At 31.2% G+C, this 15,430-nt stretch overlaps 2 protein-coding genes across 2 annotated transcripts; one reads left to right on the top strand and one right to left on the bottom strand.

Moving 5' to 3' along the window:
* The first annotated feature begins 4,620 nt into the window (after positions 1 to 4,620).
* Positions 4,621 to 8,558, top strand: LOC133316653 (psbP-like protein 1, chloroplastic). Its single transcript, XM_061518434.1, has 8 exons — positions 4,621 to 4,756; positions 4,830 to 4,929; positions 5,546 to 5,626; positions 5,777 to 5,859; positions 5,957 to 6,079; positions 6,157 to 6,228; positions 7,864 to 7,960; positions 8,252 to 8,558. Exons 1-8 carry the CDS (start codon positions 4,694 to 4,696, stop codon positions 8,353 to 8,355), a joined length of 723 nt encoding a protein of 240 aa, XP_061374418.1. The 5' UTR covers positions 4,621 to 4,693; the 3' UTR covers positions 8,356 to 8,558.
* A 3,423-nt stretch (positions 8,559 to 11,981) lies between these two features.
* LOC133316632 (large ribosomal subunit protein uL23-like) lies at positions 11,982 to 13,730 on the bottom strand. The gene is made up of 4 exons (XM_061518411.1): positions 13,650 to 13,730; positions 13,477 to 13,524; positions 12,524 to 12,890; positions 11,982 to 12,201 (listed from the first exon to the last, which is right to left on the bottom strand). The coding sequence occupies exons 2-4, from the start codon at positions 13,490 to 13,492 to the stop codon at positions 12,117 to 12,119; spliced, it is 468 nt and encodes a 155-aa protein (XP_061374395.1). The 5' UTR covers positions 13,493 to 13,524; positions 13,650 to 13,730; the 3' UTR covers positions 11,982 to 12,116.
* Between the last annotated feature and the right edge of the window lie 1,700 nt (positions 13,731 to 15,430).

The raw sequence follows: 15,430 nt of genomic DNA, 5'->3' as shown, positions 1-15,430 counted from the left end.
TTATTTTGACTCATTAAAGAAGACTTAATTGTACTTTTAATTCTTCTGTTACGATTGACCTTTTATTTAAGGAAAATTATATTTTTATGTTGCATGAGATTGATCTCTTACGTTATTTTCACTCTAAAAGATGTGTTTCTATTTTTTATTTTTTTTAAATTGGTGCGACTCGTTTTATTTGTCTCTTGACATGAGAGAATTTCTCTCATGCTACGTGAGATAAGTAATTCCCTTTATTTAAAGCAAGTTGGTCATCTTAATCAACACAATCTAAATCTCTCAATATAAATAGATCAAATATAAAATGAAGTATTTAAATATAATATTTGATTGATTAACGTTCATCAAGATATTTTTATTCAATATATTTTATGTCACATATGTAAATCATTAATCATTTTATTAATTTTTATTAGTGATTGGGTAACAAAACGGAGAAAGGACTTGATTATTTCTATTGAAAAAAATTAAGAAATTTGATTAATGTAAAAAATTATTGAACGGCCAAAAAAATTATTGATTAACAAATCTCTTTTATTTTTCGTTTATTTTATTTTATCTTATTTTTTATTTGTATTATTATTTATTTGGGTTTAACAATTACGATTCTAATTGATTTAGGTTAAATGTATTGTTAATGTTGATATTATTAATTTATTTGTGGGTGAAAGTTCTTGGTTTTTCTAGTGAGGTGAATTACAATGATGGATTACAATTTGAGAATTAAGAAAGGACTACTATGAATAAACTACTTGGGCTAAAAACAAGGAGGAGGAGAATAAACATAGATAACTTGTGCAAATGGCCTAAGTGCTAGAGTGCTCAATTGTGTCTCTGGTTTGTGCTTGATGGTGCTCAAAGGCCCTCTTTCCTTTTTTTTATTACTAGGCTTATTTATAGATCAAGCACTCTCAAAGGCCATTACATTTTCATCTCATAATTTTTTAGAAAATGGGAGGCTAATTTATATGGGAATAAATTTTCATATACTGAAAATTCGGTGCATCTGCTATTCGGACAAAAAATATCATATTATCTAAAAAAATTAAATAATAACTGACCAAATAATATTATATTTTTTTTATCCACGTATTGAATAGCACATACATTGAATATTCAGTGCAATTAAATTAAGTTATTGATACCTCCCCCGTCACTCAATCTTTTTACTCTACTTTTTGTGGTTTCAAGTTACATTTCTTAATTGCCAAAAGCTAGAATATATCAACCCTCTTTATCATTTGCTTTTATGGAAGTGTATTGGGCCCTGTCAACCAAACTTGACCAAGTGAAAGATAGGGTTAGACTTGTACCCAAAACAAAATATATAAAAAAAAAGGGGGGGAGTTAGACCAATCAAGAGTACCACTAATAAGGTAAAGGCGCTATCTTTAAGTGGGGGATAGCGGCTTTTTGACCCTTATAACCCTTTATTATTAATTAATTACCGACTTGACCTTGATTATAAATTATTTCAAAAATTTAACTCCCTCAAAAAACATAACACCAATCTGCCCCTGTTTGACCGTTGACCACCAAGCCTACCCGGGTACACCCCTCTGTACCCGGGTATTTTTTGAAAATTTTTGTCTACCCGGGTAGGGAGGCGTGTACCCGGGTATTGTTCTTCGTACCTGAAAAATTGCTTGAATTATTTACCCGGGTAGAGAGGGGTGTACCCGGGTAAATCTTCGACCACCCATTTGGTATTTTTTCTCTCTTTTTTACAGCTAATGAGATAGATCAGTATTATCAAGTTAAGCATGCCTAACCAATTTGAAGAGCTTTTAACTTTGAGAATGGATTTGGAATTTCCATACATCAACACTTTACTGCTCATCAAAGCGGTCCCTGTTCGTATCGATTATGATGGGGTCTACTTTTATGTACGTCAAAATCGCGCTCCTATATATAAATGTGGTACCGGGTCTATTGGGGAGAGTGAGACGGAAAGAAAATAAAGACAGGGTTCATGGTACAAAAATTTAGTGTGAGCATGCAGCTTTTCATTTTACTGGTAAATGACGAATTATCACGTTCAGGGAAGACATGCATGGGACAAGGTTTGTGGTTGTGGATTTATACTGTTAACTGAGAATTCTCTTTCTGAAATAATCATTGAAAAATATTTGTGTGCTTTACAGACCCAAAAAAGTTGCAGAGGCAGAGCACGTGATAGTCGGTGCCTCCATATTCAAAGCTTGGAGAAGAAGAGTGCATGGGAGATCCAAAGAGTAATCATACCGAGTGGTTGAAGATTTACCCGGGTACACCCCTCTCTACCCGGGTAAATAATTCAAGCAATTTCTCAGGTGCGAAGAACAATACCCGGGTACACGCCTCCCTACCCGGGTAGACAAAAATTTTCAAAAAATACCCGGGTACAGAGGGGTGTACCCGGGTAGGCTTGGTGGTCAACGGTCAAACAGGGGCAGATTGGTGTTATGTTTTTTGAGGGGGTTAAATTTTTGAAATAGTTTATAATCAAGGTCAAATCGGTAATTAATTAATAATAAAGGGTTATAAGGGTAAAAAAGCCGGGGGATAGCCTATTTAAAGTTTCAACAGACCAAAACTTCTATGGTTATTCATATTATTTCGAGAAAAATATTTATCTTTTAAAATGATATAATTTATGTCATTTCACTCTTACAAAGAGACGAGAGTCATATTTTTATTCTTTTTTTGTCCCTTTTTTTTTCATTTAAAATAACATAATTTTATATCTTTTAAAATAATATTAATTTTTTCCTATTTCTATCACTTATTTTTACCACCTCATTCCCCTTTTCGTAATATTTTTTTAGTAAGGTAGCTACCCTTATTAGAATTTAGGTAAAATAAAATTGAAAAATAGGGGATCCAACTTACGGTGTGAACAAAATAAAATCATTGCAATTAATTTACATTTAAAATTTAACTAATCATTGCAATTAACAGTCAAGGGTCAAGGGTCAATTTGTTCTAACGTTTTTTCTCGTCCAATTACTTCTTCTTTTTTTATAATTTTCTTACAAACGACGAACATTTGAATTGAACAGGTATTTTTATTTTCTTCCCAGTACTGAATGCGACTGCTGGTGTAGTTATATTTAAACTACAAAGGACATTAAAAAAAAAAAACATAAACCGGGTCAGTTGACAATTGTCAAGAAGTGTTTATCTTTTTAAATGTCATAATGTGTGTTATTTTACTGTCATAAAGAAGTGAGACACACATATTTATTTATTTCTGTCCACTTTTTTTATGATTTATCTCTTTCTCTTATTTAAAAATAATATAATTTTACATCTTTAAAATGATACATATTTTTCCGTTGTTATATTCATAAATAAAGCCATGAGAAAAGTCCACATCATTTTACTATAAAAGAATGATAAATAATTATCTCATGTTGCATGAACAAAGTAATGGGATCCTTATTATTATTTCATGCAACATGAAATAAATTGATCAAAAAAAGATAGCATTGTAACTTAACTAACAAAGAAAATAAAGAGACTTCGCATTAGAGGTGTGCATCAATCATCAGGCTACAACTTATTAGTAGTTTATGAATTATTAGTATAAAGGAGGTTATGCTTATTATCTTTTTTTATTACATTTTATTATCAAATTTTAATCATTGATTTTCATCAATCTAACAGTTATAACTTATTATGTCATACTTATTAATTAATTATTAATTTTCAATAAATTATAAGCATTAGATTGACAAAAATTAACAATTACAATTTAATAGTAAGAGATCATAAGAAAAAAAATATAATAAATATAACATTTCCCTATTAGGATTACGAGCCCGTTTGTTTGCACTTTTGAAAAAAGTAACTTTTATCTCTTCCTTATTTTAGAAGTCTTTTTTACAAAAGTTAAAGCTATTTATATTTTTATAAAAATATTTAGATTTTGAAAAAAATATTTGACTTTTGACTTCTGCTTTTTTTAGAAGTTAAAATTTTTAGCTTCAGAAAAAAAAGTAGGTTTTTGACCTTTTTGTGACTTCTACTTTTTTTAAAAGCAGACATCCAAACAAACTAAAAATGAAAAGTGCTTTTTTTCAACAAAAAAAGCAACTTCTGGAGAAAAAAAAGTCCATCTAAACGGACCCTAGATACACTTAATTTATAATATCATAGTTGTTCATCTTTGTTGTGTACACATGATAGTTAATATCATTAAATGAGAAGTAAAATAAATTTGATGATTTGAGTATGTTAATTTGTTTTTTAACATGAATATTTTCTTCTTCGTCATCTTCTTTTTTGATGTCAACAAGAAAAGAAAAGAGATCAACTAGGGGAAGCAAAACAATATATCACAAAGAAAAATGGTAAGTAAAGGCCAAATTCTTATGAGTTATGTTTATCTCATTTTTACATGAGATAAACATCTCTCCTACACACACAAAAAGGGTTTGGGTCCCACCACTTTTTTTTTCTCTCTCCTCTTACATGTGAGTCCCACTTATACTTTTATTTCTACAACATGAGGTAATTCTTTTCCTACAACATAAGAAAAATATATCCCTATACTATTTTTTTTTAGATAACAAAATGTTACATAGTATTATTAAGCATAAAGGATAAGTCCAAGTCATAAGAGAGTGTCCTCCACCACATAGAAAGGAATAGAAGAAAGAAGACATAGACAACAACTGACTCAGAAACTTGTTTCATTTTCCTTGCAACAATGGCGTCCCTGCAGAATGCTCCTACACTCCACCAAACCCTCTTTCACAACTCTTTTCCCCAGGTACTCTCTTATGCTTTAATTTGGTAATTTGATTCATTTTTCTCTGTTTCTGAAATACGTGTCATTGTTACAGAAGCATGGTACTTTTCGTTCATCTAGAAAAGAAGGCTTTTCGTTCATTATCAAAGCTGCCCAAGAACCTTCAGCTTCTTCAACTGGGTTGCTTTCTCAAGGTTTGTGATTTTTATTTTATTTTATTTTTTGGTCTCTTGTGCTTGAATTCACAGCTATCATTATCTTATAAGAAGTTATATGTATAACTTTGCATGTGTTGTGGGTAGAACTGTACAAGTAATTTATTTATTTGGTGCTTTTGGCACTACCTTGCTGCTCTTTGATTCTTCAGTTTCCAAAAGATAAGTTTCTGCCAAGAGCTCATTGAACTTGCCTGTATCTATGGTCATCAATGTAGGAGAATTTAGCTTCTGATGAAGATGCATTGTGCAATGTACATCTTGTTGTCTAAATCAAACATTCACCCTCACAAATTGTCATGCAGACCTCATGTGAATCTTTTAGGCTATTAACCTTGTTTGTATTTTAGAAGAAACAATATTAGCAAAGAATGTTTAGGAACGAGAATGCTGAGCAACAATTTGGTTAGGGCATCATGTGTAGCACAAATACTATGAATTACGTGATATTCATGGTGAAATCTGAACAGTTTTGAGTATCAATCCCTATACCTGTTGTAAACAACTTCATTATAGAATTGTCTGACATTGAGTTGCTATCATTAACTGGGGCTATATCCATTTTTGTTTTTAATCCTTTGTAATACTTTGGCAGATAGACCAGGAAGGCGCCAATTGATTGCGATCGGAGCTACTGCCCCATTAGTTTTTCTGATCAACCAACACTCCTACTCTTGTAAGATTGCATTTTAAGCAGTTAAGTTTTCCATGTATTACTTAATTGTGCGCGTGATCAGGAAGGAACAAATGCTGTTTTTTCGGACATGTTGACTTTCCTAAATAATGATGCCTGACATCCTGAGGATATACCCTTGATATGGCTCAGTTGCTGCAGAAAATAAGAAAGGATTTTTGTCAGTTTTGGACAAGAAAGATGGGTATTCATTTCTCTACCCTTTCGGGTGGCAGGTAAGCATTGTTATATACCGTCTGCTCCAGTATGACCTTTTATATCTAAAATGGAAGTTAAGGTTAGTTTCTTTGTCTTCTTCTATGGAGTTGACAGGAAGTAGTGATTGAAGGTCAAGATAAGGTGTTCAAGGATGTCATTGAACCACTGGAAAGTGTCAGCGTAAATCTGATCCCAACTAGTAAACAGGATATTAGAGAATTTGGGTCCGCTGAACAGGTTGGTTTATATCAATTTGATTGCATTGTTTTTAAGGAAGATAAGAGTTGTTATTTTTCATCTTAATTTGCTTGCAGGTTGGGGAAACTCTAATAGAAAAGGTTTTGGCCTCTCCAACCCAGAAAACAAAGATAATTGAGGCAAAAGAGGTTTGATATCCTACATCTCTTCTCCTAGTTGTATTCATTATTGTTTTTGTTAATTAGATTATATGCACATTTAATATTTCGATATTTGTTCAGCAACCATATATTATGTATTTAATACCTGTACAATTCTATTCTACTAGTCTCATCTCATTTTGAACTTCAAGCTTTTCTCAAGATATAGTTACTTGAAGGATTAAATATTATTGTTCCTTTACCACAGTTGAAAGTTATGATGTCGTTTATTCTTCCCTCTATACTGCTTTCTCTTTCTTGTGGAAACAGAACAGTCTGTGTAAGATGACTTCCACGGTTACTCAAATTCACTGATAGCTATGTCCTAGAAAGATGAGACATTATGATAATGTTAATATTTAAACAATCTCAATGTTATCATGTTAGTGTTCAATTTGCACGACTTTGCTAAAGGGAATTTGCCTTCTCATAGTAAATGTAGTTTTGAATTGGGAATCATACTAATGCTAGACCACTGTGCAATCTTACAATGCACTCAGAGAAAAAGGAATCTTTCATGTATTCAAACAACTATTATAGCTTAAAAACCCATGTTACTGGGATTGCTGGCAACTTCCCTCACAAAACATCAGCAATTTAGATGAATACCAGTTTTAATGGTTTGTCAAATTCATACAGAATTTATTGCCAACAAATAAAGTGAAAAAAGAAGATTAAATAATAGTAGGAAATATGGTTACAAAGAAGGATATTTATTTTTTTCTCTTTAGGATAAAAGAACACAGAATTCTTTTTAACTTCCTTGAGGGTGTTTTGGCAAGAGCAAAGTTTAGTTGTCATCATATTCTTTGTCATTTGATCTTCCAGACTCCAGAGGGAGAATTACGAATTAGGAATTTCAGGTGAAGATATTTAACCAAAAAGAGTAGTAAGTCAATATCTGGTTAACATATCATTAACAACTATTTGAATTTTGTTAATTGTTCATTTAGTTACTGTTGTCGAATAGGAAATATTGAAATTCTCTTGAATTTAGTTTCGCTGTTTCATTTTCTGAAGGTTAGGGTACCTAATGATGTTGATGAATGTATGCATTGTGATTATTAACGTTTCTTGTATGCAAATATAGAATGACATTTTGTATCACATAGTGTGGTGTGCCACTTGTATCAAGTACCTCCATATCCAATGTTTGTGATCACTGGTTCTTATAAATGAGTATATATATGTATATAATGGGATAGAATATCATGCTTACTTTTTTTATGTCTACTTTATGAATAAATCTTTGGTACTATTGCTGTACCAAAGATTCAGTGCATCCCACCAATGAAAATATTACATATCAGTTAAAATTCTTTTTTTTTTCTGTCAATTTTTTTTTCTCTCCTCTGATGTGTAATGTTCTCATTGATGAGATGAACTGAATCTAGGTACAGCAGTAGTACCAAAGATTTATTCCTACTTTACCTATTCATTTCCAATTTCATTGGAACAGAATCTCAGTATGAGAAAGAAATAATAAAAGTTAATTAGATTCTGATCTAGGTAAGACAGGCATAAAAAAATAAAGATAGGTAGAATATCTTATCACGTATATAATATAACATTATAACTGCAAAAACACTGACCATAGCTTGCTGTGTGTGTGTAATTGCTCAGGAAGATATTGATGGAAAAGCATATTATCGATTTGAGTTCATTGCTAAGGCTCCAAACTATACTCGTCATGCTCTCACCACAGTCTCCATTGGCAATGGTATAGTTCGATCCTTCCTTTTGAATGTTTTTTATAATTTAAAAACTGAATTAAAACTTAAATAAAGATAGTAACGTGTTTTTGAAGAAATCTTTAAAAGTAAAATGTGTGTAACATTGTATCCAATTTAAAATGATTTTTTGTTGTTGTACCGGAAAAAAAAATGAATTTTTGTTTTATTTCTCAGTTATAGAAAAGCAAAACATTTTGATTTTTTAGAAGTATAAATATACAACAAATGAGATTCTTAAAAAATAAAAATAAAATAAAAATATTCTGTGGGAATTGCAGGAAGATTTTACACGTTAACGACAGGAGCAAATGAGAGAAGGTGGGGGAAGATGAAAGACAGACTGCAGACAGTGATAGAATCCTTCAAGATTTTCAATGTTTGATGATAACATCATTCATTATTATTATTATTATTATTATTATTTTCATTAGTAGAGAAAATAAACTCATCGTAAGAGAGAATGTTCATTTTTTGAGCCTTAAGGTCCAAAGTTTAATTAATTAGTCTCTTGTTTCATTATAACTTTCGTTCCCCCCAATTGTTTATCCTCATTCCTCAGGCAAGCTGTTTCTTTCATTTTTAAAGTTAAATATGTCTTGTGGGTTTGGGCTGCCAAGTCTTTTTTGGATTTAAGTTGGCAATGCTTCTTCTTCCAAATAAAAATACTGTGATTTATTTCCTCTCTTTTTTGTGGTAAAGATTTCTTTCCTCTTTAAAATGATAAAAACTAAAAATATTACAAATAGATTAGGTATAGCAAGTAAACAAAAATAAAAAATAATTATAATAATAAATAAATGAATAAATAACAAAAATATATATATAAAAAAAAAGTTTCTATCGTTGATAATTTAATTTATTGTCTAGTTCATTTTGTTTTGGTACATCTATTGTCTAGTTCTTTGATTTGTGCAACATCTTAATGATCCAAGATTTTTTTTTCAAAATAATTCAAATGAAACCCAAAATAAATGTTTTTAAATGAAAATTAATCTCCATTAAGTATTATGACTTTAAAAATTTTATTGTATTAAGAAATACGTAAAAACTAAAAACATTGGTTCTCATAAGCTAACATTAAATTTTTATCAATTCAATTGTATCTTTAAAACTATCAATAAAGGAAAAAAATTTAAATTAATTTTTTTTATCTTTCTTCAAACATAATTAGATATTCGAACCTGATATCAACTTTTCAAATATTATTTTATAATATTTTTAATTCGTTTAATTTAAATAAGATAATGACAATTCTATAAGTTTTAATTTCTTATAATATATAAATAAGAAAAATCAAGAAAACGTTTTAAAACATTAACTTCTGCAAAGCTGAGGATGCTTTCGATAGTAAAGTACATGAAGTGTTTTTCTCGTCAATATCTGCTTCATGTTGTATATATTTGGTTAAGGAAAAAATATTTTTCTTTCTAAAGGATATAATTTTAAATAAAACATAAGATAATAGAGGAAAGAACGTAAAAAATTACCAATTATATATTAAAACGACGTTATTTCATTTAAAAAGACAATTATATCTGACAAACATTTTTTTCCCTTAGTTCAATTACTAATATTTCTCTTTACACACTATAAGCTCTGAAATCACGGAGTCTCCAATTCAACATGATTATGATGTAATCATACTGAAACGCAGCAATAGACAGCAAAGTACATATTCAAGTATTAGAGGAATAATATTTTTCATGTTCTCTTTATAAAATTCAAGTGAACCATTTGGTCCTTTTTTGTGAAGCTCGTTACAGAAAGAGTTCAAAGCACCACTAAGAAGAGAAAATACCATGAAATAATGATATACTATTTCCATGCATCACAGGTTGAAAACTTAATAACATCTTCTACTCAACCAGAAACAATCTCATGCTGTGTATAATGGACCATGATGAGCTGAAAAGCCAACCTAATGTTCCATCACAGTCTTGCACTAAGTCTGCCATAACAATCACATTAGATATCTGACTATGCCTGAGTAAGACATTAAGAAAAATGATTCTCCAACTAATTATGGGTTGTTGTAAACTCATTAATTGACCACCAAATGCTGGTGGTCCCCTGCAAACCTCTAAATAGCACCAAAACAACAAACTTGGTTTGGTGAATGTTACATGGCATCCCGCCATCACCTGAAGATAAAAATCAAAATTATCTGGAACAGGCCAGTGTTCTGTTAAAAGTAAATTTTTACTAGATAGGCTTAAAATTATAAGGGCTCTGTAGCTGCTATATCATGGCAATTCAACATATTATAAAAATATCCTATGTTGCATGACAAACAATATTTTTTAAAGAAACAAGAGTCCTCAGAATTTGGATTTACATAGTCGAGCAGTATAGGAACATATACATTGATGTATCAGAACAAGTTCAACTATACAGACAAATTATAGCACCAATGAATACATCAGGAAAAATGAAAGAAAAAATCTTAATTGTTTAACTACCAAAAAAAAAAGTAGAACAACAAACACAACTGCCATTAGAGGAACCAGCAAAAATAATATATTGTTAGCGTATATCAATACACTGATAAATTCTAACTGCATGATTAGATTTAGTGCAAAATGGTTTCCAACTTACAACTAAAATATACCTCTCCATTCGCAATTTCTAAGGTTGAAAAGAACAAGGTTGAGGGAGGGGCATTTATTTTGTGATGTGGAGTCCAGATGTAGCTCAAATAATAACAAAAGATATTATTGGGCAACGATGGACACCTATTCAAGAGATGTTATCAGACAAAATGGGAAACCCATTTTAATCAGACTCGCTCTCTGAGTATTATGTCCCAGACATGTAACGGTCCCTACCATAATTCCAAACAAGGTAGAACCTGACTATGTCTGGTTTTTCAAAAAAAAGGTATTCAGTCATTATTTGTTTTCCTTTCTTATTTGTGATGTGGAGTCCAGATGTAGCTCAAATAATAACAAACGATATTATTGGGCAACGATGGACACCTTTTCAAGAGATGTTATCAGACAAAATGGGAAACCCATATTAATCAGACTCACTCTCGAGTATTATGTTCCAGACATGTAACAGTCCCTACCAAAATTCCAAACAACGTAGGGACCTGACTATGTCTGGTTTTTCAAAAAAATAATTATAAGAAAAACTGAAAAAAGATATTCAGTCATGATTTGTTATATGGAAAGGTGTCTCTCTTATATTCAGTCATTGTGATGTGGAATTCAGATGTAGCTCAAATAATAACAAAGGATATTATAGGGCAACGATGAACACCTTTTCAAGAGATGTTATCAGACAACATGGGAAACCCATAATCATCAGACACACTCTCTCTGTATTATGTCCCAGACATGTAACAGTCCCTACCAAAATTTCATTCCAGGTAGACACATGACTATGTCTGGTTGTTTTTTAAATAATACTAACAGTAGTGACTTGTTTTCCTTTCTTATTTAGCAAGCTATCTCCAACACCATGACAAGATCCCAACATTGATTACAGAAGGTTCAAAGATGGGGTAGCATATATGGTTGGGTGGGCTGTCTCATGGGCTTTGGCCCTCATTGACAGCTCTAGGAATACATGAACCTAGTATAACCCAATCGGGAATTGCCAACACTTTGCAGAATGATTTCATGGCTTCATTCGGTTACAGCAAAGCCTGACACAATCCAGACCATTAGACCCATGAAAACCCCTTGCACATACACATTCCCCCATTACTCAATGAAACAGTAAAATTGAATTGATAGGCAAAAAAACTAAATTCATTTATCCAATAAAATGAGTTTGAACTAATGGCAGCAGATCTAAAATATGCATATCGTTTGAGCACCAAAGGCAGATTCTACAATATGTGAACAACTCAACACAGTAAATGAGTTCATTAGCTATCAGATTATTAAATCCACCGACTTTGACCTTAAAGGAACTGTGAACAATTCAGTGCAACTTTGTTTTTCTGGTGCAATATATAGGTTGAAAACTAAAAAGGTACTAATAAAGCAAATGGGCAATCAGTCACAGATTATTTCTAGTATAAAATTAATTTCATAAAAATCAAATGCACAATAGTTAATACATAAGGATAACAAAGGAGCCCTTACAGGGTAATGTATAACAACTATCCTAGTTGCTCAAATCAAGCAGTACAACTTAGATGATACCAATTTTGTTGGCTACATCCAAGGCATCATAATCTGGAGTCAACCGAACATAGGCTTTCTTTGTTCCATCCGGCCTGCCAAAAAGGAAATAAGTTGGTTAGTAAAAGAATCAAACATAATAATACTGCTCGATGTTATATTCTATGAAATCACCATATACTTAAGAACTCCAAAATTCAAAAGCTAATATAAAACATAACTTCATAACTTCTTCACCTAGTTTTAATTAATTGATCTCTATATCATTATTGTGAATCTACTTCTAAAGATCCAAATAAATAGTGACCACTAAGCACAACACAACTCATAAGCAAAGCAACTTAGCTCTACATTAGGTTGGATTCAATAATTAAAATTTAAATGTAGCAAAACTTAATATATTGCTATGTCTCTTACCTGATCAAAGTATTCACTTTCTTGGCCTGAATGTCATACATTTTCTTGACAGCATCTTTAATCTTCTTTTTATCAGCACGAAGGTCAACAATAAAAACCAAGGTGTTGTTATCCTCAATCTTCTTCATTGCAGACTCAGTAGTTAGAGGAAACTTGAGAATCTGATAATGATCCAATTTGTTTCTTGGTGGAGCACTAATTCTGGGATACTTGGGGTTCCTTTCTTTCTTCAATGTCCTTGGCCGGTGAAATGTGACTGAGGTCCGGATCTTTTTAGCTTTCTTCTTAAACACTTGGCCTCCTGATTTCACAGCCTTGGCTGTCTTCAAGGCCTGAGCCTTGGGATCAGACTTTTTAGTATTGTCCACTGCACAAGACATAAAAAAGAAGCAATTAGATCATTAGCATGACACCATTATTGACACCTGAGCTGCTAACATGATGTCTATCAAACAGTGCATTAAACTAACAGACAAGAGGGACCAGAACATCAAACTAGCAGACATGACCTATGATTCAGTAGTTAAAAGGTAATGCAATATTTTACAAAACAATCTTGATAGTGTATTAAACGGTATGGAACATGTAATACTTAAGCAATTGTTATGTCCAATGATACATGTGAAAATCATATAATCTTCATTCATGTCAAAATTAAATAAAAGGGAAATGACACATCCATTTTCTTTAAACTAGGTAAACATATTTATTCAGTTCTTTAGGGGTAAGCACTACAAACATATCCCAAAGGCTAACACCCATTTACAAAATGCACCATACAAACCAAGTAACCTACATTATCTTTTAACATAATGATTCCTAACGCTGGTTACTTGATTCATATGGATTTTCAGCAACTAAACCACAAATGTTAACATTATTATTTACACGGGCAGATAGATAGATTTTTCAAGAAAAAATGGACATTGAACACTAATCGAAAAATGACATACCCTTTGCAGGAGCCATTGCAAACTCTCAGCTACACTTCTTACAAGCTCCTGATTATACATATAACACTAAATTGCATTAGCCCATTAAAGCATGAACATATAAAGAGAGAGAGAGAGAACTATAGGATCCAAATCTACATGTATGAATCTGAATCAATCAGAAATTAAGAAACCTTAAAAATGGAATGGCTGCTGCAGCTGCCAAAGGTAGGGTTTTGGAGGAGAAGAGAAGAGTGGGTAGTGCTGATTTATATAGACCAGCATCCGAAACCCATAGGTACTTACACTTGTACTGTTAATTAGTGCAAAGCCCAATCCATTCTTCTTCTTCTTTTGTACAAGAAGCCCAATCCATTTAACTCGAGTTAAATCAGTCCCTTAAAATTTCGATTTATCATCGTGTTTTTATAATTTATTTTCATCAAAATATTTTTATCAATATTTCAATTGTTTTTACGTTTTTATTATTTTTTATAAAAAAAATTATATTATAATTTTATGTTTTACGATTTTTTTATCTCTATTCATTTTTACTTAAAATCTCATTTTTAAACCGCCTATTAAATGTATCGTATCAAATTTTGTTCTTTTTATTCAATATTTGCTATTTTTAATTTCTGCTTTTTTATACATGTCTCAGGATTTTTTTTTTACACAGAATAAATAAGGGATTAATCTATTGAATTAACACCGAAAACAAATATAATTATCAATATATATTATATACGAGAATTTTAAAATCAATCATATGTTCTTGATAAATAATTTGGATCACACTCTTATTATAAGATAAAAAGTTATGTCATCATGATTCACATACAAAAACCTAAGAAGCACAGACACTCCAAGAAATAGGGAGTGTCGTGTCGGACACTTTTGATATGGCGACACGCTCCGACACGGAGTTGGACACGTGGTCAACATTCCCGACACGTTGATCATTTCGACACGCGAATTTGACCGAGTCCGACACGTTCCGACCCACTCCGACATGGTCAAATGGCATTTTCGTAAATTTTTTATATATTTTTTTAAAAAATATATTTTAAAATTAAAATATATTAATAAAGCTTCCACATCATCATATCAATCTCCCTTTTTTCCCCTTAAGTAAATAATAGATCATCTCAGCACCAACGTTGTCATTTTCTTGTTATGCTCTTATCGTGTCTCCTCCTCCCTAATCTCTCTCTAATCTGATATGATCTCTCTCTTTCATCCCAGTTCTTATTTTTTTATTAAAGCTTTCACCTTATGTTTCATTGTGTTCTTGATGTTCTTATTTTACAATGTATTTTTTTAGTTTATGTTTTGCCTTTTGTGAAGAAAGCTACTACAATTTATGGTATTGGGTGTCGGTGAATTTTTTTTGCTGTTGTTGCCATTGTTTACATCAGATCTTTCTTTTTCTTTTTTTCTTTTTTTTCTCCATTTATGTAACACCTTGGATTCCGACTTTGAATCAATTTTTCTTATGTGGCTTTGGATTGGAAAGAAAAGCTGAAAGATAATATATTGATGGGTATTATTAATTTAATTTCAATTTTTTTGTTAAATTATTGAATATTAAATGAAATATACACTATATAATTAAAAATATTATTTAATATTAAAACGTGTCCCAACGTGTCGAATTCCATATTTTTTTAGGATTGACGTGTCGGAGTATCACGTCGTATCGTATCCGTGTCGCGTGTCGTGTCGGTGCTACATAGACAAAAACTACTCACTTAGTTACATATACTTTAAAATATTTATATAGTTAAGCCAAGATTATTTACCTTTTGCGTATTTGAATTTATGTTAAATCGAGTCAATTTTCGGAGTTACTATTTATTCACAAAATTTTATTCAAATTATACAAATTTTAAATGTTTTATATTAGAGAATAATATGTCTCTTGAAAAATGGAGATAACTTTACTTCATGTAAGTGTAGGAAATAAAAAATGTCC

The sequence above is a fragment of the Gastrolobium bilobum genome, unplaced genomic scaffold (genome assembly GCF_033153095.1).
Source record: "Gastrolobium bilobum isolate Gb01-03AN ecotype WA unplaced genomic scaffold, APGP_CSIRO_Gbil_v1 utg1827, whole genome shotgun sequence".
In the NCBI taxonomy this organism is placed as follows: Eukaryota; Viridiplantae; Streptophyta; class Magnoliopsida; order Fabales; family Fabaceae; genus Gastrolobium; species Gastrolobium bilobum.
The sequence above is the reverse complement of the archived record's forward strand: the minus strand, read 5'-3'. Positions and strand labels throughout refer to the sequence as shown.